A 21075-nucleotide genomic window follows, 5' to 3' on the forward strand; every position below is an offset into this window, starting at 1 on the left:
TTAGCTACAGGATTGCTCTGGCCAACAAAAGCACGTGCGTCTTAACTTTCTTCAAAATTTTATTTATGTGAAATAAAATGCCCTAGGAATATGATAAGGAAGTCCATAGCCAACCATTGAGTTAGAATGGCTTTGGCATCAAACTAAATAAAATTTATGAGTAGCCCCTCAGCTGCTGTAGACTATATTTCAAGTTTCCAAGAACCACATACAGTTTCTCAATGAGATATGCCCCCCATAGGTTTATGGATTTGGACATTTTGATCCCAGATTAGTGATGATTTTTGGGAAGGTGGTGAGTTTAGGAAGTGGAATCTTGGGCTGACCAAAGTATGTTGCTGGTGAGTGGACTTTGAGCATTTATGGCCGTGTCTTTCCTCCTGTTCTCTGTGTCCCTCCCACTCCCCCTTTCTCCCTTTCCCTCTTTCTGTCTCTGTCTGTCTGTCTCTGTCATCTCTCTCTCTCTCTTGTGTGTGTGCACATGCGTGTGTGTGTGTGTGTGTGTGCGCGCGCGCGCGCGCTTCCTGTGACAGGATGAAAGTGTTAGTGTGTTTGTCAGCTTTCTGTTCCTCCCACCATGCTTTTCACATCTTGCCTGCCATGATAGATGCTGTTCCACTAGAATTGTAAGCTAAAGTAGACCCCTTTCTACTCTAAGTTGCCCTTGGTCATGGTATTTTATCACAGCAACCATAGGAAAGCGACTATAATATTCCACAGGTAACTTATAGCTACAGTATTAGGCCGTGCAAAATGGAACATGTCTATCACCACAGAAACTGCCACTTAGTAATCCTTGTCTAGAAAATTGAACCGAAGAAGAGCTCACAGCTCAGGTAGCTGCCAGTCATTTTACTAGTACTCTCTCCAATACTCTTCATCCCTCTTCACAGGGGAATTTGTAGTTCCAAAGCTCAGCAACATACGTCCTTAACCAACCAGCTTGGCAAGCCACTTAGACATGCTATAGTACAAAGAAAGAATTTATGTGGTTTCCTGAGAGTCTAATCACCTTTATAACTATGGGCATAAATATCATTCCACCAAAGAAACAAACCTCTTAGGTCCCAAAGTATTGGGAGGTTGTTTTTTGTATTAATTTCATAAACTTTATTACCAAAATAATAAAACCTACTATCAAAAATAATAAGGTTTATTATCAAAGTAATAAAGTTGAAAATAAACAAAAGCATCACACACCAAAATTAACCAGTCCCAGAGTGTATAGAACACTTCTGTACAATAAGAACAGACATTCAGATCAGAAGTTGTGGGGCTTCATACTAAATTTTCAGTAATTAATATATCTTATGTGTTATCCATTACCAAAACCAAAAACCTCCACAACAGAAACAGATCTAGGAAAATAATTCATTTATATCCTCTTTTATAACTCATGTCTGTCACTTATGTTTAGTCCTTTCTCAATCTATTTATTTATTTATTTATTTATTTAGCCTTTCTTCTTCCTTTGTTCAGTTATACTGTTCTACATGTGAACATTTGTTTATATATATACATATATATACATATATATATGCATATATATCCACCCATTTTCCTGCAAATCTTAACTTCACATATTCACATAGTATTCATTATATGTGTATATAGCTTTTCCATTTTCCATTCCTCTTTTGATGGGAAATGAGGTTGAGTCCAGTCCTTTCCTATAGTCAGTAAAGCTGCCATAAACACGTGGTATGATATTGAGTTCCCTGCATATACCTAGGAGTGAAATAGCTGGATCACGTTATACTTCTATCTTTAATTATTTTTGAGAAATCTTCAAACTTATTTCCACAATGGTGATATTAATTTGCATCCCTACCAACAGGAATACAGGCCCTGGCCTCTCCAAATTCTCTATAACATTTTTCGTCAGATTTGTTCGTGATAACTGCTCTGACTGCCGTGAAGTAGGTACCTCAGAGGAGTTTCAATTTACATTTCCATGATGGATATGGATATTGAATGCGTTTTAAAATTGCGTAAACGTTGATTGGAGGTTTTATTTTCTTAGTTATTTAATTTCTACAACTCTTTGTAAGCCCGGATATTAGTCCCTCACTTGAAGTGTAGCTGGTAATGATTTTATCCTGTCCTGTGGCCTGTCTGTTAATTCTGCTCATTGTTTTCATTGCCGTATAAAAATTGTTTATTTCCATGTAGTCCCATATATTAGGTGCTAGGGACCAAACCTGGATCCTCTGCAGAAACAACAGGTGCTCTGACCCACGGAGCCATCTCCTTGGTCCCTGCAAGGTGGCTCTGGAATATTTCGGTGTGTGCCCACTCCTCATGGTATAGCAGGTTGCAGTACCAACACCAGTTTTGCTTTTTGTTGTTGTTTTGTTTTTTGTGCCAGGATCTCACTGTGTAATGTTGGCCGGCCTGGAACTTGCTATGTAGACAAGGCTGGCCTTGAACGCCCAGTTCCCTTCCTGCCTCTGCCTTCTGTGTGCTGGCACTAAAGGTATGTGCTACCACGCCCAGCTTCTCACCTCCAGTTTTTCCGCCATCTTTGGCTCTGTAGCTTTGCTACAGCCTAATTATGGAAAGGACTCCCAGGAGACTGATGTGGCTTTTGGAAAATGGGTGAAATTGTCCCGTATGACTTCCTGTTAAACCTTCAAAGGCCACACACTTTTTTTTTCCCATTCGTGTTCTTTCAAGTCTACCATCACCCTAAGAACACACAGGAAGCTGCATGTCTCTTGTCTTTATTTTTCCCAAGTTCCAGCAAAGAGTTTTATTTGTTGATCTCCCACAAAAGAAACCTCAGAAAATGGTAGCTCACTGCTAGGCAGTTCAGTAACAAAAACATTCTCTGTCCCCTCTCCTTTCTTCACAGGGCATGCTCCTGGGCACAACCATCAGAAGACTGACATGTGAGTGCTGTGAGGTAACTGCACTGTCTCGCTCACACCATTGGATCCATCTCTTTCCTTGGCAGGCAAAGGAAACATCCTTGCTGTTCCCTTTTCATAGAAAGTTATTGCAATTCTTTTTGTAGCAAAACACTTAAATAACTCCCTTCTTGCTGTCCATGCTTCAAATATCTACTTTAAAAGTTTTATTTTAAAAAGATATAGAGTATTGAAGAATATATGCATTACTCTGGATTCCTAGGTTATATACTTAGATGCTCCAGAGAGAGTTCAATTTCAAGTCTCATTGCTCACCAATAGATCAGTTAGGACAACTACGTAAGTGAGGCTCATTCTACGGTGGAGGAAAGCAAACTTCTTTGACTGCCAACTTGTTAATTACAGGCGTGCAGGGACCCAACTAGGTCTGAATCTCAAACACAGAATACATTCAGAGAGAGCCCACCAGCAGACAGCTGAGAGATATGAAGGGGGGAAATGATCAAGGCACCGACTGAAAACTCATAAGAAAGATTGGGTGTCGTTTCCATTTAACTAGCCAGGAGGTTGCTGGGCGAGCATCCTCTGCCATGGTCACACCAGTGTGTGTTTCTGAAATTGCTACAAGGTCACGTGACTTACAGCTGGCATCTTTGGGTCCAGGGCTGAGAGAGCATCCCCAGCTCCAACAAAGAACACCAGAGGTCTTTTTGCCAATCCTGGGCACTTTTGGTAACGACAACTTTAGGGAAAGCTGTTTGGCTTTCTCTTCAGGGATGGTTGGGAGGACTTATTGCCATCCTTCCAGTCATTTGGGATGGCAAGCCTGTCAGCTGAAGAGAAGGAATCATTTCGAGAATCTCATCAAAGGTTCGAACAATGGCGGAAGGCAGAGTATAGACAATTTGTTATCATGGTCACACATGAATCACATGGGCCATTATAGGGTGCCCTTTCCATCCCTTTTGTTGTTGTTGTTGTTGTTGTTGTTGTTGTTGTTGCTGTTGTTGCTGTTGTTGGATCTAACACACCCAGACATGTTTTTCTCATTAACCATGAGAGAAGGTACCTTTTCTGTGGGCTCACTACCATTATAAGCTCTGATATCCTTACTCCAGGCAAGATGGCCCTCAACCCTGTCTACTGAAAGAACAAACAGTTTTACATTCCTCTGGGAAAACTTCAGTGCCGATTTTGCAGTCCTGCCAAGCTTTGGAGTGACATAGGTTAAGGTCCCATGAATTGAAGAGGTGAATGCTACACGACTCTCCCAGGAAGGTGTGGAAGTGTGTGCAGCCAACTACGCTATTGCTGTGGAACCAGGGAACACCAGAAGATGCAGAGTTCTGGGTACCACAGCAGCAGTAATGCAGAAGACAATGAGCCCCAGCCCAGCAGCTGTCTCTCACCTTTTTGTCCAGCATGGGCACCCGTAAAGCCAGTCTGGTACAGATCACAGGAGAAATTAGAGCATTAATTATTAAACTGATTTCAAGGATCGTTACTTTTCTATAGATGGGAGAAAGTGAATACATCCTAGAGAGAGAGAGAGAGAGAGAGAGAGAGAGAGAGAGAGAGAGAGAGAGAGATTGAGAGAGATTTAGAAAGGAGAAAAGGGATTTAATCACAGATACAAAATAATTTTAAAATTACAGGAGTGCCTTTGCATTGTCATATTTCATGGTTTTAAAATTAGCTTGCTATTCGCCAGGAAAATATGCTTGTTACAGGTGTTTTAAAAATAGGAAGCATGAATAGAGCAAGAAACCCGAAGAAACAGGTAGCCTGTCAAAGAACAATGCTCCTCGAAGCTGGAAGCCTCAAGATGGTTTCTGGGAAACACTGATCTAGAGAAGCTCAGATACTTTCAATCCTGTTCACTTTCAATCCTTTTCCCTCAAAGTTTTAGGGAACAGAAGATCCCACTGCTATTTAAATAGTTCCCAGACACTGAAATAAAATGAGAAGCATCCTGATGTCAACAGACACAGCTTCCCTGGTGCTGACCTTGACTCCATTCTGTCCCCACGTTTGGGGAACACCCCTGGAACTCCCAAGCCATAAACCATTATCACTCACAAAAACAGAACAATAGCTATTAATAAAATGTTAGTATAGGAGATCCAACAGTTCATGCATATAAATGTACATACACATTAATGATAATCAACTTCTCTCTCTTTCTCTCTCTTTCTCTCTCTCTCTCTCTCTCTCTCTCACACACACACACACACACACACACACACACACACACACACACACACAGACACCCCTCCTTGGTCTTGAAATATTAATTGAAGTTAGTTATTTTAACAATCTTCCCTAGTAGGAACTCGACATAAGTTCCCAAGTATAGTAGGACAATCATGTACCCCTCATGGCAATTCGGGAATGGTCCCTCTTGTGGACATGACCAATCATGGTGCAGGTTGCTTCTGAATGACAGGAAGACTTGCAAGACTGGCAATATTGCCTTGTATTTTTTTATTTGGGGGAAAGTTAAACGGAGATTCACACATTCCTTTATATATCGGCCACCAAATCTAGATGAACCACACCTCAGTACAGAAAAATACTCAGTTCAATATAGGAGTGTTGTAGATTGGTGATGGATCTGATGGCCGTAAAGAAGCTATGCAGCCAAGAACAAACATCTTAATCCTTAGAGGAACTCCTGTCTAAAGCCCTAAAGGAATTGTTAAAGAACGAGGACTGTGCTATATCTGTCACATAATCTAACATGCAGGACGGTTTGGTGTATACCCATTCAAGTATCATAAATTGGATACAAAGCTTGTCTTCTCTGTCCCAGATGCCTGTAGCTCTGCACAGTGTCTGCACATATTGGGCCTCATGTACCACCCTCTGAATATGTTCAAATTTATGCTTTTATGTACCTGTTTAATTAAAAATAAATCTTCATTTGTATATGAATGCCCAGACTTGTGCATATATGTGTGTGTGTGTGTGTGTGTGTGTAAAAAGAGTTACTTATCATAAATGCATATATAAATGCCTATGCTTTTCTTGTGTCTATCGCTTCATCAAATAGAAACAGTGAGATCTAGGGGAGATACTCTCCTTGAAAGCTGTGTGGGAAATAAAGGAAGTACATCTTTTCATTCTCATGTGTACTCTTTATAGGAACAGAGAGAACACGTATTTAACATAACGTAGTGAGTTGCTATGAAAAAGAGCCGCGTTGAGCAGAAGGGGCGCCTTGGATACATAACACATGGCTTCTGAGCTAAAGAACCCCCAAAGATGTGGAAATCATGGGATTTGATACTGGATACAATGCATTAGAAGACAAGCTGTCCCTGGTGACGTGGATGCAGGAGAGTTAGTGGACTAAACATTCAGCTACCACCCAGGCCGAGATCCCGGGCTTTGTGTTTGTCCACCCCAACATCTACCCCGTCTGTGAACTGCTGGAGCACACAAACGGGCTGGTCCTGAAGAACCAAAGCTGCAGGATCTCCATGACACAAGATAGCAACAGGGTATCTAAGAGAAGTCCCAGTGAGGATTAAGTATAATAGTGTATCCGGAGCCAGAGGCATTGAACCAGACCAACGACTCATTGCAGTGAATATTTGTAAGTAAAGATGTTAAGGCAAAAAGCTATACCATGTGACACACCACAGCTTCTACACTGAGATGTTTTTATTTTGTTTCAGGGAAGTTGCAGGAGCAGAGGGTGGATATAGAGGGTCAGGGAGATGAGTGGGACTGAGGTGCACGAACGTGAAATTCACAAAGAATCAATAAAATGTCTTTTAAAAATTCCACCTTCCCTTCTTAATCCATGAGGTTCAAATGACCCCTACTCTTTTAGCTTGGGGGGTCCAGGACATGAGAATGAACTTGTTCGTGCCTGCTTCTCCAGACTACTTCAGGGACTCGTGAGAAGCTCAGACACTGAGAGCCAACAGTGGAATTTCTGCTAGACCCTTCGTAGCGAGTTCACTTGTGGTAGGTGTTACATTTTGCTGATGTTAACCATAACCCTGTAATTATACATGAGTTGTACAACAGTCCCAATGTAAGGGAAGAACAATGTGAGAGAAGGCAGAACTATCCCACAGAGAAAAAGCAGTTCTTATCTGAACCAGGTTTGGGGACCTCTCTCTGGTCTAAAGGTCATCCATTAGCATCATAGCTCCTCCATGGGATCACATGTTCTCCAATGGAAAAAAGTCAGATGGAAATATCCTTAAGTGAGAAAAGCCGATGTATGAATCTACATCTTAGGGATGCTGTGTACGTCTAATAGGCCATCTTAATCCCCAACTTACTCCATGCACTCTTTAGTTGGCACTGTTGCCAATCTGATGAATACAGCAACTGGGCCAGGATGCACACATGAATGAGTATGTGCGTATTTCAATAGGGGTGTTAATGCAGTTTGTGTGTCTATGTCACAAAGTGTTCATCGTGTTAGCATGACTATCGGTGTGCACAGACCGGAGCTTTGGAGGTGGGCAAATCAAATTCTGATACCGGGCTCTGTTAGTTTATAAGTCACTCTTGACAATTTACTCAGTTTCTCTTGGCCTCAGTTTCTTTATCTGGAAGATGGGGATCACAGTGGTACCCCTTCTTCAGCTGCTGAGAGGAGAACAGGAAGCAATACACATAAAGAACATCACAGCCAGGCATCGTCATTATCTGGTCAAAAAAATGTTTACATCTCTTTAAAATAAACATTTTATTTAAAAATATATGCATTTTTCTTTAAAAAAGGACACATGCCAACTTTGGTATTTTAGCCATTGCTTCTTTGCTCTCCCAGTGAGCCACATTTCTCTCAGATTACACCGAGCAAAGGAGACCAATATGAAAACACCACCACACAGAGGCCGGAAGAACCATGCTTGATGTCTTGATCTTTCCAGAACACTGCTTTGTGTTCCAACGAGAGTTGATTTCCCAGCAATCCTTTGCCCTTGGTCCTTTTGACAAGGTCATTGGAACTGAGCCTTGGGAGCAGTGTGAGTCTTGCTCCTTTGGAAAACATTTAAAGAGCATTCGTGGGTCTCCTTACTGTGCTTCTTTGCACATGAGGCCATCTAAACCATCCAGAGGAAGCACAGCCTCCTGGTGCCCATCATGGTACCCAGTGGTTAGCCCTGCAGGGGGTTGATTGTGGGAGTACCATTGATTCCTTATGATCAGAAGGGAGTACACTCATGCTTATTGGATTTAGTGGATCCTAGAACAATATCCCTGGCAGACAGCCACAAAGGCCTTCTTGGATTCCTTCCTGTCTTGAAACCAATTCTTTACAGATTGTCCTCACCTAGTGAGGACCTCCGGGCACACCTGAACATGCTCTCATCACTATGGGACCATCTTTTTCCAGGACCCTGACTCTTCATGTCTGTTGTTGTCCTCTGTCTAGAGAAGTCTCGGAAGTATTTGCCTCTGAACCTCCCTGCAGGTTTGTGTTAGACTATTCGGGACTCTAATTTTCTTTATATCTGACAGCAAATTGTGCCCTAGCACACTTTATGTGGGAAATGCAGCGAGGGGCTGGGGAGAAGCATACTTTTCTCTTAAAGAAGAGAAACTCATCATGGATATTCACCTCCCGCTTCACTTCTGTCCCTTTTGCCCAGATGTCTTACTGTGGTGATTTAGGATCAGGAAAAAAAAGTTTACAACTTTCCTTATTTCCAAAGGGCTTCTCTGTCTGGTTAAAAAAAACTCCAAAACTCCCCTGAATGTTAAATAATGAACAAGAGGCAGACAGTTCTGTGAGCCTAGGAGAAGAGACAAGCTTGTGTGCTGATAGTTTTACATGAAAAAGGAGAGAGAGAAAGCAAAACCAAAAACTCCCATTTCTGGAAAAATCAGGAGCCCTTCATCATTGCTCAGAGGATTTGAGTGCAAAGGGCAGGGAGGGTCTCAGAGGCTCTCAGCATCCTTGCTTAGAGGAGCAGTGATTCCCTCAGATAGTCAATGTCCATGCTGGATCAACCCCTAAAGGTCTGTGTGCTCTGGAGCAGCAAGTGGCCACCTCCTCCTAGACAGTACAGGTCATGTGGGAGTTCACAGCCTTACTGGCTCTAGGAAAGCTGATTGAATATGAAATAAATAACTTTTAAGAAGAACTATTTTAAAACCTTGGGAGTAGGTTTTAGTCACCGTTGTCCCCGGCTAATGTTTGTGAAAGGCACAAGGCTGCAGGCTTAGAGCCTCGGACTGTCCAGATAGAGGGTGTGTTGATATTCCTGTTAACGGGGGGGGGGGGGGGGGGGAATCACTCGGAAAGCTGCTGTCTCCATGCTTGGGTTTCACTTGTTATACTATGACATCATAGCTGAACCAAGAGGTTCCTGGGTCAAGAAGTTGGGCCATGGTTTTCTCTGTTCCTACCTTTGCTTCCCTGCCTCCTCCCTTTCTCCTTCTCTCGCTCATTTCTTCCCTCCCGCCCTTCCTTCCTTCTTTCCTTCCTCTGGCCCCTCTTCCTCTCCTCCCCATCTTCTTACTCCCTCTTTTCCTCTCCCTCCTTTTCCTCCTTTCTCCTTCACTTCGCCATCCCCCCATCCCATTATCTTGATAGCACTGTTAGAACACAGGCATAATTACCAAACCCTAGTTTACTGGAAGAACTTGCATAGGGAGAATTTGGAAACCTTTAGATAAAGAAGGACCTGTTATCTTGTAGCTACTACAATAGGAATGGCTGCCAAGACTGTCCTTAATATGGGAATATTACAGACCTCTAACTATGTGGTCATTTGAGGTTCTAGGAACATTGCTAAACCCAAGGGTGATCATCTCTGCACACCTCTTAGCTCACATTGCCACAAGACCGATTAAAAGAACTTAAAAACTGTAGTAGGAGACAGCTGAGGAAACGTATTTGATCTGTCTTCATCAATCTTCTCAGTTATCTCCCATCTCCTACCTATGCTATGAAGACAGGACACATACACATGGCCTAGGGAGACCGTAGGAACAGACTGAGGTAAGAATCCAGGGACCCATTCTAGCTGTATTGGCTTGCACTAGCAAACCAGAGCCATCTTCCCTTTCGTCTAGTGTGAAGTGTGTGTATCAGTTTGAATACTATTTTTAAAAGTTCCCCACAGTCTAGCTGGAAAAAAAAAAAAAACAGAGCTGTCTAACCAATCGCCCTGACAGGAATTCCCAAAGGGAAAATTATTAGCACTCAGATGAGGGTCTCGGAGGCAGGACACTGTATGGATTTGTTTTCCAAAGAAGCAAGGAGGGAATAGCATACATGGTTCATCCAAAGCCTAAAAAAGAGCAGGAAGCTTCATCCAGACTCAAATGAAACATCAGCCTCGGAGGGCAATGTTTGGAATGTGGTAATAAGGTTCCTTCCCCCAGCTTCATCTTCATGCTAAGCTTTGCCTCTGGATCTGTGGTTCCGGTTGCAACAAACACAATGAGAAGTTTATCACGCAGACCCTTTCAAGCGCATTGCAGATCAAGGAATGTCAGAACAAGTTTCGTGCTCCCTTTAGACTCTTCTGTAAGAGAAGGCACTAGCCTTAGCAGCTACTGATGATGAAGCCACTCTGTCCTATCGTGTCCGAATTCACTGCCAGGCTTGATCCTCTCAAATCCATATTCATTGCCAGGAGGAGCTTGTTCACTTGCAGCAAGTGGCTATGGGCATTGGGTTGGAGTCTTTAGTCACATACAGAGAGGCAACGTGGAGTCTTGTTGATCAATCAGCAACTTATAGTGAGAAAGGCCACACATCATTCACAGCGGACTGAGGGTTTGAGGCCCTCTGAATGCCACCTTTCAGATATGCGTGCACACACACAGTTGTATACACATGTGCATGTATGCATACACATACCCCATACACACAGGCATAGAACTACATATGTGTGCATATCTGTGTTTCCTTCCCTACAATAAGATCTGGTGGCTTCCAGAGTAGCAGTCACCAAAAAACACTCAGTGATCAAACTTTTTTTTTTTTTACAAGTTGACAATGGAATGATTTCTAAATCTTTGGTTTATCAAAAAAGACAACTTCTCAAAAATTCACAACATTGTTGATTATTTTCTCTATAAGTGCACAGTGAATTTTTTTTACAAAAGAATAAAACAGTGCCTTGGTGACTTAAATTAAAACAAAACGAAACAAAACAAAACAAAAAACAGCAACAGCTACTTTCTACAGCATGCAACATTGTAATACTTGAATTGGTGCCACAGTAGCCTCTGAGAGACTCGGGCAATCTGTGTTGTCTTCCTCAGTCCCCAGTGCCCTGACCAAACACAGGGCAACAAGAAAAACTCCCCAAGACTCTGATCCTTCACTCTCATGTTGTTTATGGTGTGCAATTGTGCTCTCATTTGGAAAACTGACTGACACATTCTCTACTTTACATGGCCCCCTGATTTATCTTCACTCTCTAATGATTTCCAATGTCTCCAGAGTAACACAAACCAAAGATTATCCTTAAATCAAACAAGAGTTAAAAAAAAAAAAGAACTTTGTGACCAATGGGCCACTTCCCCAGTTTCTTCCTAAGGGAATTCTTATGAATTCTGTTTGCAGTCAATGTGCATGTGAAGAACGAGTTTAGCAAGAGAGTTTGGACTTTAATGTTCTAAAAAAGTGGCTTTAATAGGAATACGGTAGCTTGTTAGAGCTGAAACCTCTCCTTTCCAAGAGAGGGAGAGTAAGAGAGAGAGAGAGAGAGAGAGAGAGAGAGAGAGAGAGAGAGAGAGAATCAAAAGCAAAAGAATCATAAAGAATTAATATCTTGAAATAAAAGTACTGAGAGGAAAATAAACTGAGGTGAATTCCCTCTGTCTACAATAAGAAAAGAAAGATAAAGAAGAAGAAAAGGAAGTTGGCCCTGTGTGTTGCTCATGTAATAGCAATCCATGGTATTTCTTTCCCGGAATGTTAAATGGCATTTTCTCCAATTCTACTTGTCCCAGTACGGCTCCCTGGGCCTCCAGTTGCCTTTCTGATCATCTATCTCTGGTCTATGGAACTAGAGGTGGTAGCATTTGAGAGCCTCAGGAGTCTCCATCCACAGCATGAAGTTGTTGTGATTCAAGTTTCTCACCTGCTATGCATCACTGATGAGCATAGAGGTAGCAGAAAAAAAAAAACTGGTCTACTGGCTAAAAAGCACCGTGTTCTGGGTGGATTTCTGGATAATGCTAGTTAGTTGTCGCCAGTGATCGCCAGTCCAGTGGGACCATTCGGGGGTTGAGGGACACTGAGTTGCTCTCCTGGGAATTGATTGGTCTGTCCCTCTGACCATTCTGATTATTCTGCCTTAAGAACTCTATTGGCTGAAATAGGCCCTGCTCTTCTGAAAGTTAGAAGGACACACAGGTGTGTGGGGAGGGGGCGGGATGGGGTTGCCTCAGGCATAGGATGGCTTCCGGAATAGTTGAGGGACTTCCCTGTGCTCCTTGAGGAGGATTTGTTCTCCTTGCACAGAAAGTTTAGTAAATTCATAACAAAAGCTAATGGTGTCAGTCTATGTCCCGATAATGCCTGAGACAGACTATATAGTGTGAACTTACGTCCCAGTAATGCCTGAGACAGACTGTGGGCTAAAAAGGTACTGGTATGAGCTAAGGCGGTGAAAAAGACATCTTTGGCACTCTTACTCCAACAAGGCACATTTCGAATGCATCACCGAAGTTATTAACAGTTATTGATATTACATTACACATATTTTAATGACTGACTCCTGTTCCGGTTGATTGTCACAGAAACCTCCATCCCGTTTTTTTTTCTCCCCATTTTTCTCCCCTTTATCTTTTGGATCACACATTTCTGGTTGTGTGCTCTCCCCCATGGAATTCCTACTGAGCTCTCATAACACTTGTACCTCAGGTGTTTACCACTGCTGTAAGTGGAGGTCCATAGGGGAATTCAAATTGAGATCCGTGACATCCAGAAAATCGATGTTGAAAATGCTGGGCCCGCTGGAGGTGAGGTTGCTGAAGCCTGGTGTGGAACTAGGTGGAGTGAGGTCCAGCCATTCCATTGTTTCCCAAGGAGATTCCGTGAAGCTCAGCTGCAGACCACTGCTGTCCACAGAAGGAGGTGACAACTGTGTATGCATAGGGGAGAGCGGCCCAGGCAAGAGCTCATGAGCACTGAAGAGATCTTCCGCAGCCTTCCCTGGGAAGCCATCCATGATCCCATCAAAAGGAGGCTCCTCGCTTCCGATTTTGAGGAGGGTAACATCGCTCACCTTCCCAATGGGGCTGTGAGAATTCAATAAGACTTCCAGGTGTTCCTCACTGTCGGTGGCATAGTGATCGAAGGAGATCTGGCCTCCCGAAGATGCCTGTTCAAAGGAAGCCGAGGACTTGGGGAGGATGGTGGTTGGGCTGCAGGAGGACCCAGGTATCTTTGGGATTTTTTGAAGACATGAATGATCTTCCCTGGCATCCGCTGGCATTTCTGTTGGCAAAGCACAGTGTGAATTGTGAAATCGCCTCAAACTGACCATACGTGATGAGTCTTTGGGATAAATAAGTTGCTCTAAGGAAAACAGAGAAAATGGCCACGCTTCCCTGCTCATCACTGGCCTTGCCCCTACCTGCTCTGTCTCTCCATTCTCTTTCCTAAGGTTTCCCAAAATACACCATGCCTTGGAACATCTACTTTGTTATTTTCTTTCTTCCTTCCTTCCTTCCTTCCTTCCTTCCTTTCTTTCTTTCTTTCTTTCTTTCTTTCTTTCTTTCTTTCTTTCTTTCTTCCTTCCTTCCTTCCTTCCTTTCTTTCTTTTTTTTTAGGGAAAAATAAGCCCTTTAATATTTGTCCTGGCCAGGTCTGAAGCTGAGGGGACTTTTCATCACTGATGTTTAGATAATAACTCAGTGGCCCAAATGACACTATTTGGTTACCAAGCAACACTGTCCAGCAACTCAGTCATTTTAGGTCAGGATAGAGACCTGCGTGTGTTCTTCTAAGCAATTCGTTTAGCATCCCATCTGCTTATATTTTGTTTTATTCCACATAACCACTCCTTTTTTAAAAAAAAAATTATTAGATATATTTACTTACATTTTAAACATTGTTCCCCTTCCCGGTTTCCTGTTCATAAGCCCCCGTTCCCTCCCCTCCCCTCCCCCATATGGGTATTCCTCCTATACTTCCCCCTTATTGCCCCTCCACCCATATTCCCCTGCACTGGGGGTCCAACCTTGGCAGGATCAAGGGCTTCCCCTTCCCCTGGTGCCCCAACAAGGCTATTCTCTGCTACATATGCAGTTGGAGCCCTGGGTCGCCCTTCACAATAGTGCCAAATAATATAAAATATCTTGGTGTGACTTTAACCAAGCAAGTGAAAGATCTGTATGACAAGAACTTCAAGTCTCTGAAGAAAGAAATTGAGGAAGACCTCAGAAGATGGAAAGATCTTCCATGCTCATGGGTTGGCAGGATTGATATAGTAAAGATGGCCATTTTGCCATAAGCAATCTACAGATTCAATGCAATACCCATCAAAATTCCTACTCAAATCTTTATAGATATAGAAAGAGCAATTTGAAAATTCATTTGGAATAAGAAAAAACCCAGGATAGTGAAAACTATACTCAACAATAAAAGAACTTCTGGGGAAATCACCATCCCTGACTTCAAGCAGTATTACAGAGCAATAGTGATAAAAACTGTATGGTATTGGTACAGAGACAGGCAGGTAGATCAGTAGAACAGAATTGAAGACCCAGAAATGAACACACACACCTATAGACACTTGATCTTTGACAAAGGAGCTAAAACCACCCAATGGAAGAAAGACAGCATTTTCAACAAATGGTGCTGGTTCAACTGGAGGTCAGCATGTAGAAGAATGCAAATCAATCCATTCTTATCACCATGTACAAAGCTTAAGTCCAAGTGGATCAAGGACCTCCACATCAAACCAGATACACTCAAACTAATAGAAGAAAAAGTGGGGAAGAGTCTTGAACACATGGGCACTGGGGAAAATTTCCTAAACAAAATACCAGTGGCTCATGCTCTAAGATCAAGAATTGACAAATGAGACCTCATAAAACTGCAAAGCTTTTGTAAAGCAAAAGACACTGTCATTAGGACAAAACAGCAACCAACAGATTGGGAAAAGATCTTTACCAATCCTACATCTGATAGAGGGCTAATATCCAAAATATACAAAGAACTCAAGAAGTTTGACTCCAGAGAGCCAAATAACCCTATTAAAAATGGGGTACAGAGCTAAACAAAACATTCTCAGCTGAGGATTATCAAATGGCCAAAAAGCACCTAAAGAAATGTTCAACATTCTTAGTCATCAGGGAAATACAAATCAAAACAACCCTGGGATTCCACCTCACACCATTCAGAATGGCTAAGATCAAAACCTCAGGTGATAGCAGATGCTGGCAAGGATGTGGAGAAAGAGGAACACTCCTCCATTGTTGGTCAGATTGCAAACTGGTACAACCATTCTGGAAATCAGTCTGGAGGTTCCTCAGAAAATTGCACATTCCACTACCTGAGGACCCAGCTATACCTCTCTTGGACATATACCTAAAAGATGCTCCAACATATAAAGAAGACACATGCTCCACTATGTTCATAGCAGCCTTATTTATAATAGCCAGAAGCTGGAAAGAACCCAGATGCCCTTCAACAGAGGAATGCATACAGAAAATGTGGTACATCTACAGAATGGAGTCCTACTCAGCTATCAAAACAATGACTTCATGAAATTCACAGGCAAATGGAATGAACTAGAAAATATCATCCTGAGTGAGGTTACTCAATCACAAAAAACACACTTGGTATGTACTCATTGATAAATGGATATTAGCCAAAAAGCTCGAATTACCAAAGATGTAATCTGCAGACCACAGGAAGCTCAAGAAGGATGACCAAAATGTGGATGCTCCCACTCCTTCTTAAAAGGGGGAAAATATCCATAGGAGGGAATATGGAAGCAAAGTTTAGAGCAACTCAAGGAATGGCCATTCAGAGTCTGACCCACATGTGGTCCATGTATATATATATATATATATATATATATATATATATATATATATATATATATATATATATATACAGCCACCAAAACTAGATAAGATTGATGAAGCTAGAAAATGCATGCTGAAAGGGACCGGATATAGATCTCTCCTGAGAGACACATCCAGAGCATGTCCAACACAGAGGTCAATGCTAGCAGCAAACCTCTGAACTGAGAACAGGACCCCCTTGGGGGGAATTAGAGGAAGGATTGAAAGAATTGAAGGAGCTTGCAACCCGATAAAAACAACAATGCCAACCAAGCAGAGCTTCCAGGGACTAAACCACTACTGCAAGACTGCACTTTATTATTTTCAAACTCTTCTCAGCTGGCTTCTTCGCTCCATTCACTACCACTAGCTGTCAGTGGAGGACATTGTATCCCTGCCGCACTCTCTGTTGAAAGGAAATGAAGGATGGGCATCACCCCACAGCTGTTTTTCTCTTGATGCTCCCTTCTCAGCACTCTTCAGTGATTTTGAGGACAGCCTGGCCCCCTACTTTAGGCCTGCTGATCACACTTCTGCTGCTGCTGGAAACAATCCCCCAGCTCATAGGCATTTTGCCAGGTCAGTGTTTCTTAGTTCTTGAAGACCATAGTATCCTTAGAAATCACACAGTACACATGCTGGCTTCTCAGTTCTCTACCCTTCCCACCTCCTCCAGTGAGGCCAGCATCCCTGCTCTGTTGTAAACTTTGAGCCTTGTCTTTGCATAGCACTTCCTTCCAAGAGCGCTATCTTAAACAGGATGCCCCACTCTCTGTCTTTCTCCTTTCCCCTCTCGAGCTCATGTTTAGAGTATTCCAGGGCAATTATTTCTAAGGCACTCTCAGACACCTCACCCACTGGCTGTCAATTGATCATTGCATCTCAGTACCTCCCACATCTCTTTTTTCTGTCTCTGGATCATATTCTCTTATCCACGGTTGCCGTTATTTCTAACATTTTTTGCCCTTCTCTTCTAGATTAGCAACACTCTCTGCCCTGATAAGCTCACACCTACTTTATCTTAGCCTGCCCTAATTGCATTTAATTGCTCTAATTGCATTTAATTCTACTTTACAAACTTGCACTTCTCTAGAAAACTCAACTCATTCATGAGTAACTCATGGTTATTTTTTCCTAAACTCCCCCACAGTCCCTTCTGTGTCCTCACTATTTGGCATCCTTGCCACATTCTTCAGCATGTGGAGGAAGAGCATGTGGCATTAATGGTCATCTTCTATCACAAAATTTAAATACACACAGGCATCTCTACCCACCCGTTTCATCCTCCTTCTTGTAATGGTGAAAACACCAGTTCCCTCGGTCACTGTCTTTCTTGAAGAAAAGACTACATTCCAGAAAAATGAAAAATTAATTATCTGGTGGAGAACTGGGCTTAACATGACGCCTGGCATTCCATCTATGAGTCCTTTACTGACTGACACCTGCTTAACTTCAAATGCTGTTGATTCAGGGTTCAGCTCGGTGTCCTCATTTGATCTTCACACATACTCCCTCTGGCTTATACACATTCCATAAGGCTTCTTAAATAGATAAATGGTTGGGTTAAAGAGTACACTGGTTGCTTTTATTGCTAAGTTGAGGAACGTTTAAGCATGAATGGAGCATCCAGCAGGAGATGGCTGATTGAGTTTGAGTAGTGAGCACAATACTTTCACTATCTTCTTGTTTGTTTCCCTTTTCTCTTTGTGGAATTAGAAGAGCAGGAAAAGGATGTACCAACAGAACACACCTATGGAGACAGATGGATTGGAAGGTGACATGGAAAGTATCCTCAGGATAAAGGTATCAAGGAAGCATCCACTGTGCCTCTCTTCTCTGCTAACAAGGCACACCAGAGGAAGTGGCTCCACTAGCAGACCAAGTGGTGTACCTGACTCAGTGTGCCCCTGACCTTGCTTTTAAGAGGCCATGGGTGTGGAGGGGCCCGACAGACAATGGACAAGGCACTCTCTTACCTCCACTTTCAATGAGGACATCCAGGAGTTCATCCATCTGCTGACTCCGAGTCATTTGCTATTGCGAATTAGCCAAAAGAGAGCAGAGAGGTTAGAAGGCAATGGTTACTTCTGCGTGGAGACACTAGAAACAACACTGCTTGCTTGCTTAAAGATTCAAAACACTTGCTTAAGGCCCTAGAAACAGAATTAGTCTTGCCTAAAGATTCAACACAGCAGAGTAAAATTGAACATAACATAAAAGCTTGTAAGCTTAGTCTTTTAAAGTATACATTCACCTGTTAATGCAATCATCAGCACTACGAATCCACAGAGCTCTTTTAATCTGAGAAACTGAAACTCTCTACCCATTACACAATACCCTTCAATACCCCTTTGCCAACAGCAGCAGTCGCTACTCTCCTTCCTGTCTCTGTGAATTTGACTCTTCTTGGTCTTGGACTGAATGGTGCTCAATTGTGTAGAATCTACCACATTTTGATTTCCATACTTGTTGGACACTTGGGGTGTTTCTACTTCCGGCTGAAGTGAATAATATTCTACTGAGATGAGTTAGACTAGGTAAAGGACTTTGGTCTGTGTTGACCCAATCTGTGTTTGATTAAATTGAACACAGATAATCCACCTAGCTAGATAATCCAACACACCAAACGAGAATGAAAAGGACAGAACAGTAATCCTTGCCTCATGATTCAGGTCAGTTGTGTGGGAAGTTTCCATCCCAGGACCAGGCATCTTAATACACACCATAGGACCCTTTCTCACTTTGGAAACAACGTGTATCTACCTCTGCTTGGCTGCTATGGAAGTGGGTTGTAATATTCTTGGTTCCTCTTGCAAAATCTGTGAGTCTGCCCTCACCTCTACTCATCTGAACTGTCAAGCACAGCCACACATCTCCCTAGCTTCTCAGAAAGAAGAAAGCCTGCTTGGAATGATATCTTTTTAGAGCAAAGGAGACCTTGCTGTCTTGGTTTTGATTTCAGGAGACAAGATATGAGGTAGCACCTGACACTGATGCTCTTTTCTGAGTTGGGTACATAGCTATGGTTATTTGATGTCTACAGAAGCTCGAATTGCTTGAACTACTCATCTTTCGGCATCCTTAAGGGCTTGTGTCCAGGAGCCCTCACCTTTGGGTTCCAAAATCTTCAGGTGCTTATCTATTCTATAAAATAATTGTAAAAAGTAATTGTGTAAAACCTCCACCCATCCCCATGCTTTGCACATTGTCTCTGGAGCTTGTTACCTAATACAATGTAAATGCTGGGGAAATAGCTACTGTCCTGTGGCTTGGGGACCAGGGACAAGAAGAAGAGATGAATGCTCAACACGGAACAGCCACATGCCTAACATAGCATGCTTTAATGATGCTTTAATGCACATGCTGACGAGATAGAAGATTCGTAAAATGGCCAGAGGCAGATGCATGACAAGACAGACAATCCTTTCCTCTGGATGGGCTCCACACCACTTTTGGCATGCAGCAAGTTCAAGGCTTGCTTGTGGGAACTTTCAGCTCTTATTTCTCTAACGTGTTCAAGCCATGGTTGGTAGGATGCAGACACAGAGGGCTGACTGCATAAAAGCATTCATGTGCTTTCTTTTTCTTACTTTTTAAATTCAGAAGCTTTTCGAGCGTAAATGTGAGTGTTGGACTCAATGAACCTCCTTGAACCTACTACTCAGATTCAACAGCCATCAACATTGTGCCAAGGTCATTGAGTTTTAAAGCTAAGGGGTTGAGAACATATAGTATTGAGAATTGCTCTCACTGTTGAGCACCTATCATGGCCAAACAATGAGGTAAGAGCTACATTATCCACAATCCTTCAGAGCAAACACCTTTATTTTCTTGAAGAGAGGTTGAGTGTATATCCAACAGTGGCAGGTAACAAAGTTGGCAGTAAGGCCAGGCCTCGTGAATGCCTGCTTTGTCTGTTCTCCCTATATCACTCAGCTGTTACAAGCATTCCTCAGCTTTCCATGGGGTTACGGCCAGATAAAGGCACCCTAAACTAATACTACCATAGACCAAAATGATTGCACACACACAGTCCACTGCCCATCCTAACTCAGCAGCACAGCATGCTGCAGAGAACCTGCTTCTCTTGCGATTGGTCTGCCAATTAGGAATTGTAGTGCACTGTGACTGGCCAACACCCACAACACTGTCCCATGTGCTACGAGCTCACAATAAAGCCCAAGTTCAAAATGCAATTTAGACTGAATGCACACCATTTTATAATGCCATAAAGTAGAAAAAATCATAAACAGAGCCATTTTAACTTGGAATTATTTGTACACACATACAGCACTCATATGGATCCACTTTGCTAACTCTATTGGGGAGGCACCCAGCCCACTCCATATCAGAATCTACAATACATACAGTGCTCAATACTATGGAGTTCTTTCCACTGAGTTCGTTTCTTGAACTTGATAGAACAAACCATGTGGTTACCTGTTTCACTGCATCTTCGTAGGATGGGGGCTGGGTTATCTCCGGAACTGTTGGACTCGACTTAGGAAAAGTTGGGGATGGAATTGAAAACGTTGGCCCCACCTTGTCAGAAGATTGTAAACCAGTCATCTGCAAGTGGATACAATTCAGAGAACAGCATTCAACCCATGGGCCCTAAGGGACAATGCTTGAGTTCATGAACCACATGCTACATTAAGACAAATGCCAAGGACTAATAATGTGAGCCCAAGATGAGAAGTTAACAAACAACACTACAGGTTAACACCAGTTCACACCACTGTGGATTTATTGTTCATGGAATCTTAGTGCGGAACTCACAGATTTATTATCTTCTCTAAAGTGTACCTTCTTCTTCCCTCTCCTCTCCTCTCCTCTCCTCTCCTCTCCTCTCCTCTCCTCTCCTCTCCTCTTCTCTCCTCTCCTCTCTTCTCTTTCTTTTCTTTTTTAAAATTTTATATTATTTTATTTTACTTTATTTGAGATAGGGCCTCACTATGCAGCCCCGACTATTCTGGAACTCACTATATAGACCAGACTGGCCTTAAAGCCTCCCAGAGATCTACCTGCCTCTGCGTCCTGGGTTCTGGGATTTAAGGCATGCGCCTCTACACCTAGCAGATGCATCCTTTTCTACCAGATGATGAAGAAGGGGCATGAGCTCAATCCAGTGCAAAGTTCTTCAATGCAGGGATTTTCAGACTAGTCCATTCTTTGGGCCAATTCATTCCAA

General features: G+C 42.6%; 1 protein-coding gene across 5 annotated transcripts in view; it reads right to left on the bottom strand.

Annotated features, from left to right (window-relative positions):
- Positions 1-7420: 7420 nt before the first annotated feature.
- Myocd (myocardin) overlaps positions 7421-21075 on the bottom strand; it is a 94475-nt gene continuing 80820 nt past the window's right edge. For 3 of the 5 annotated variants that reach the window (XM_087569778.1, XM_087569779.1, XM_087569780.1), the window contains 3 exons: positions 20325-20453; positions 17861-17918; positions 7567-13305 (listed from right to left, as the gene is read on the bottom strand). In XM_087569778.1, coding sequence (XP_087425904.1) covers positions 12734-13305; positions 17861-17918; positions 20325-20453 — 759 coding nt within the window. In that variant the 3' untranslated portion in view covers positions 7567-12733. 5 annotated transcript variants of the gene reach the window in all.

This window comes from Rattus norvegicus, chromosome 10 (genome assembly GCF_021556685.1).
Source record: "Rattus norvegicus strain SHRSP/BbbUtx chromosome 10, alternate assembly SHRSP_T2T, whole genome shotgun sequence".
Taxonomy (NCBI): Eukaryota; Metazoa; Chordata; class Mammalia; order Rodentia; family Muridae; genus Rattus; species Rattus norvegicus.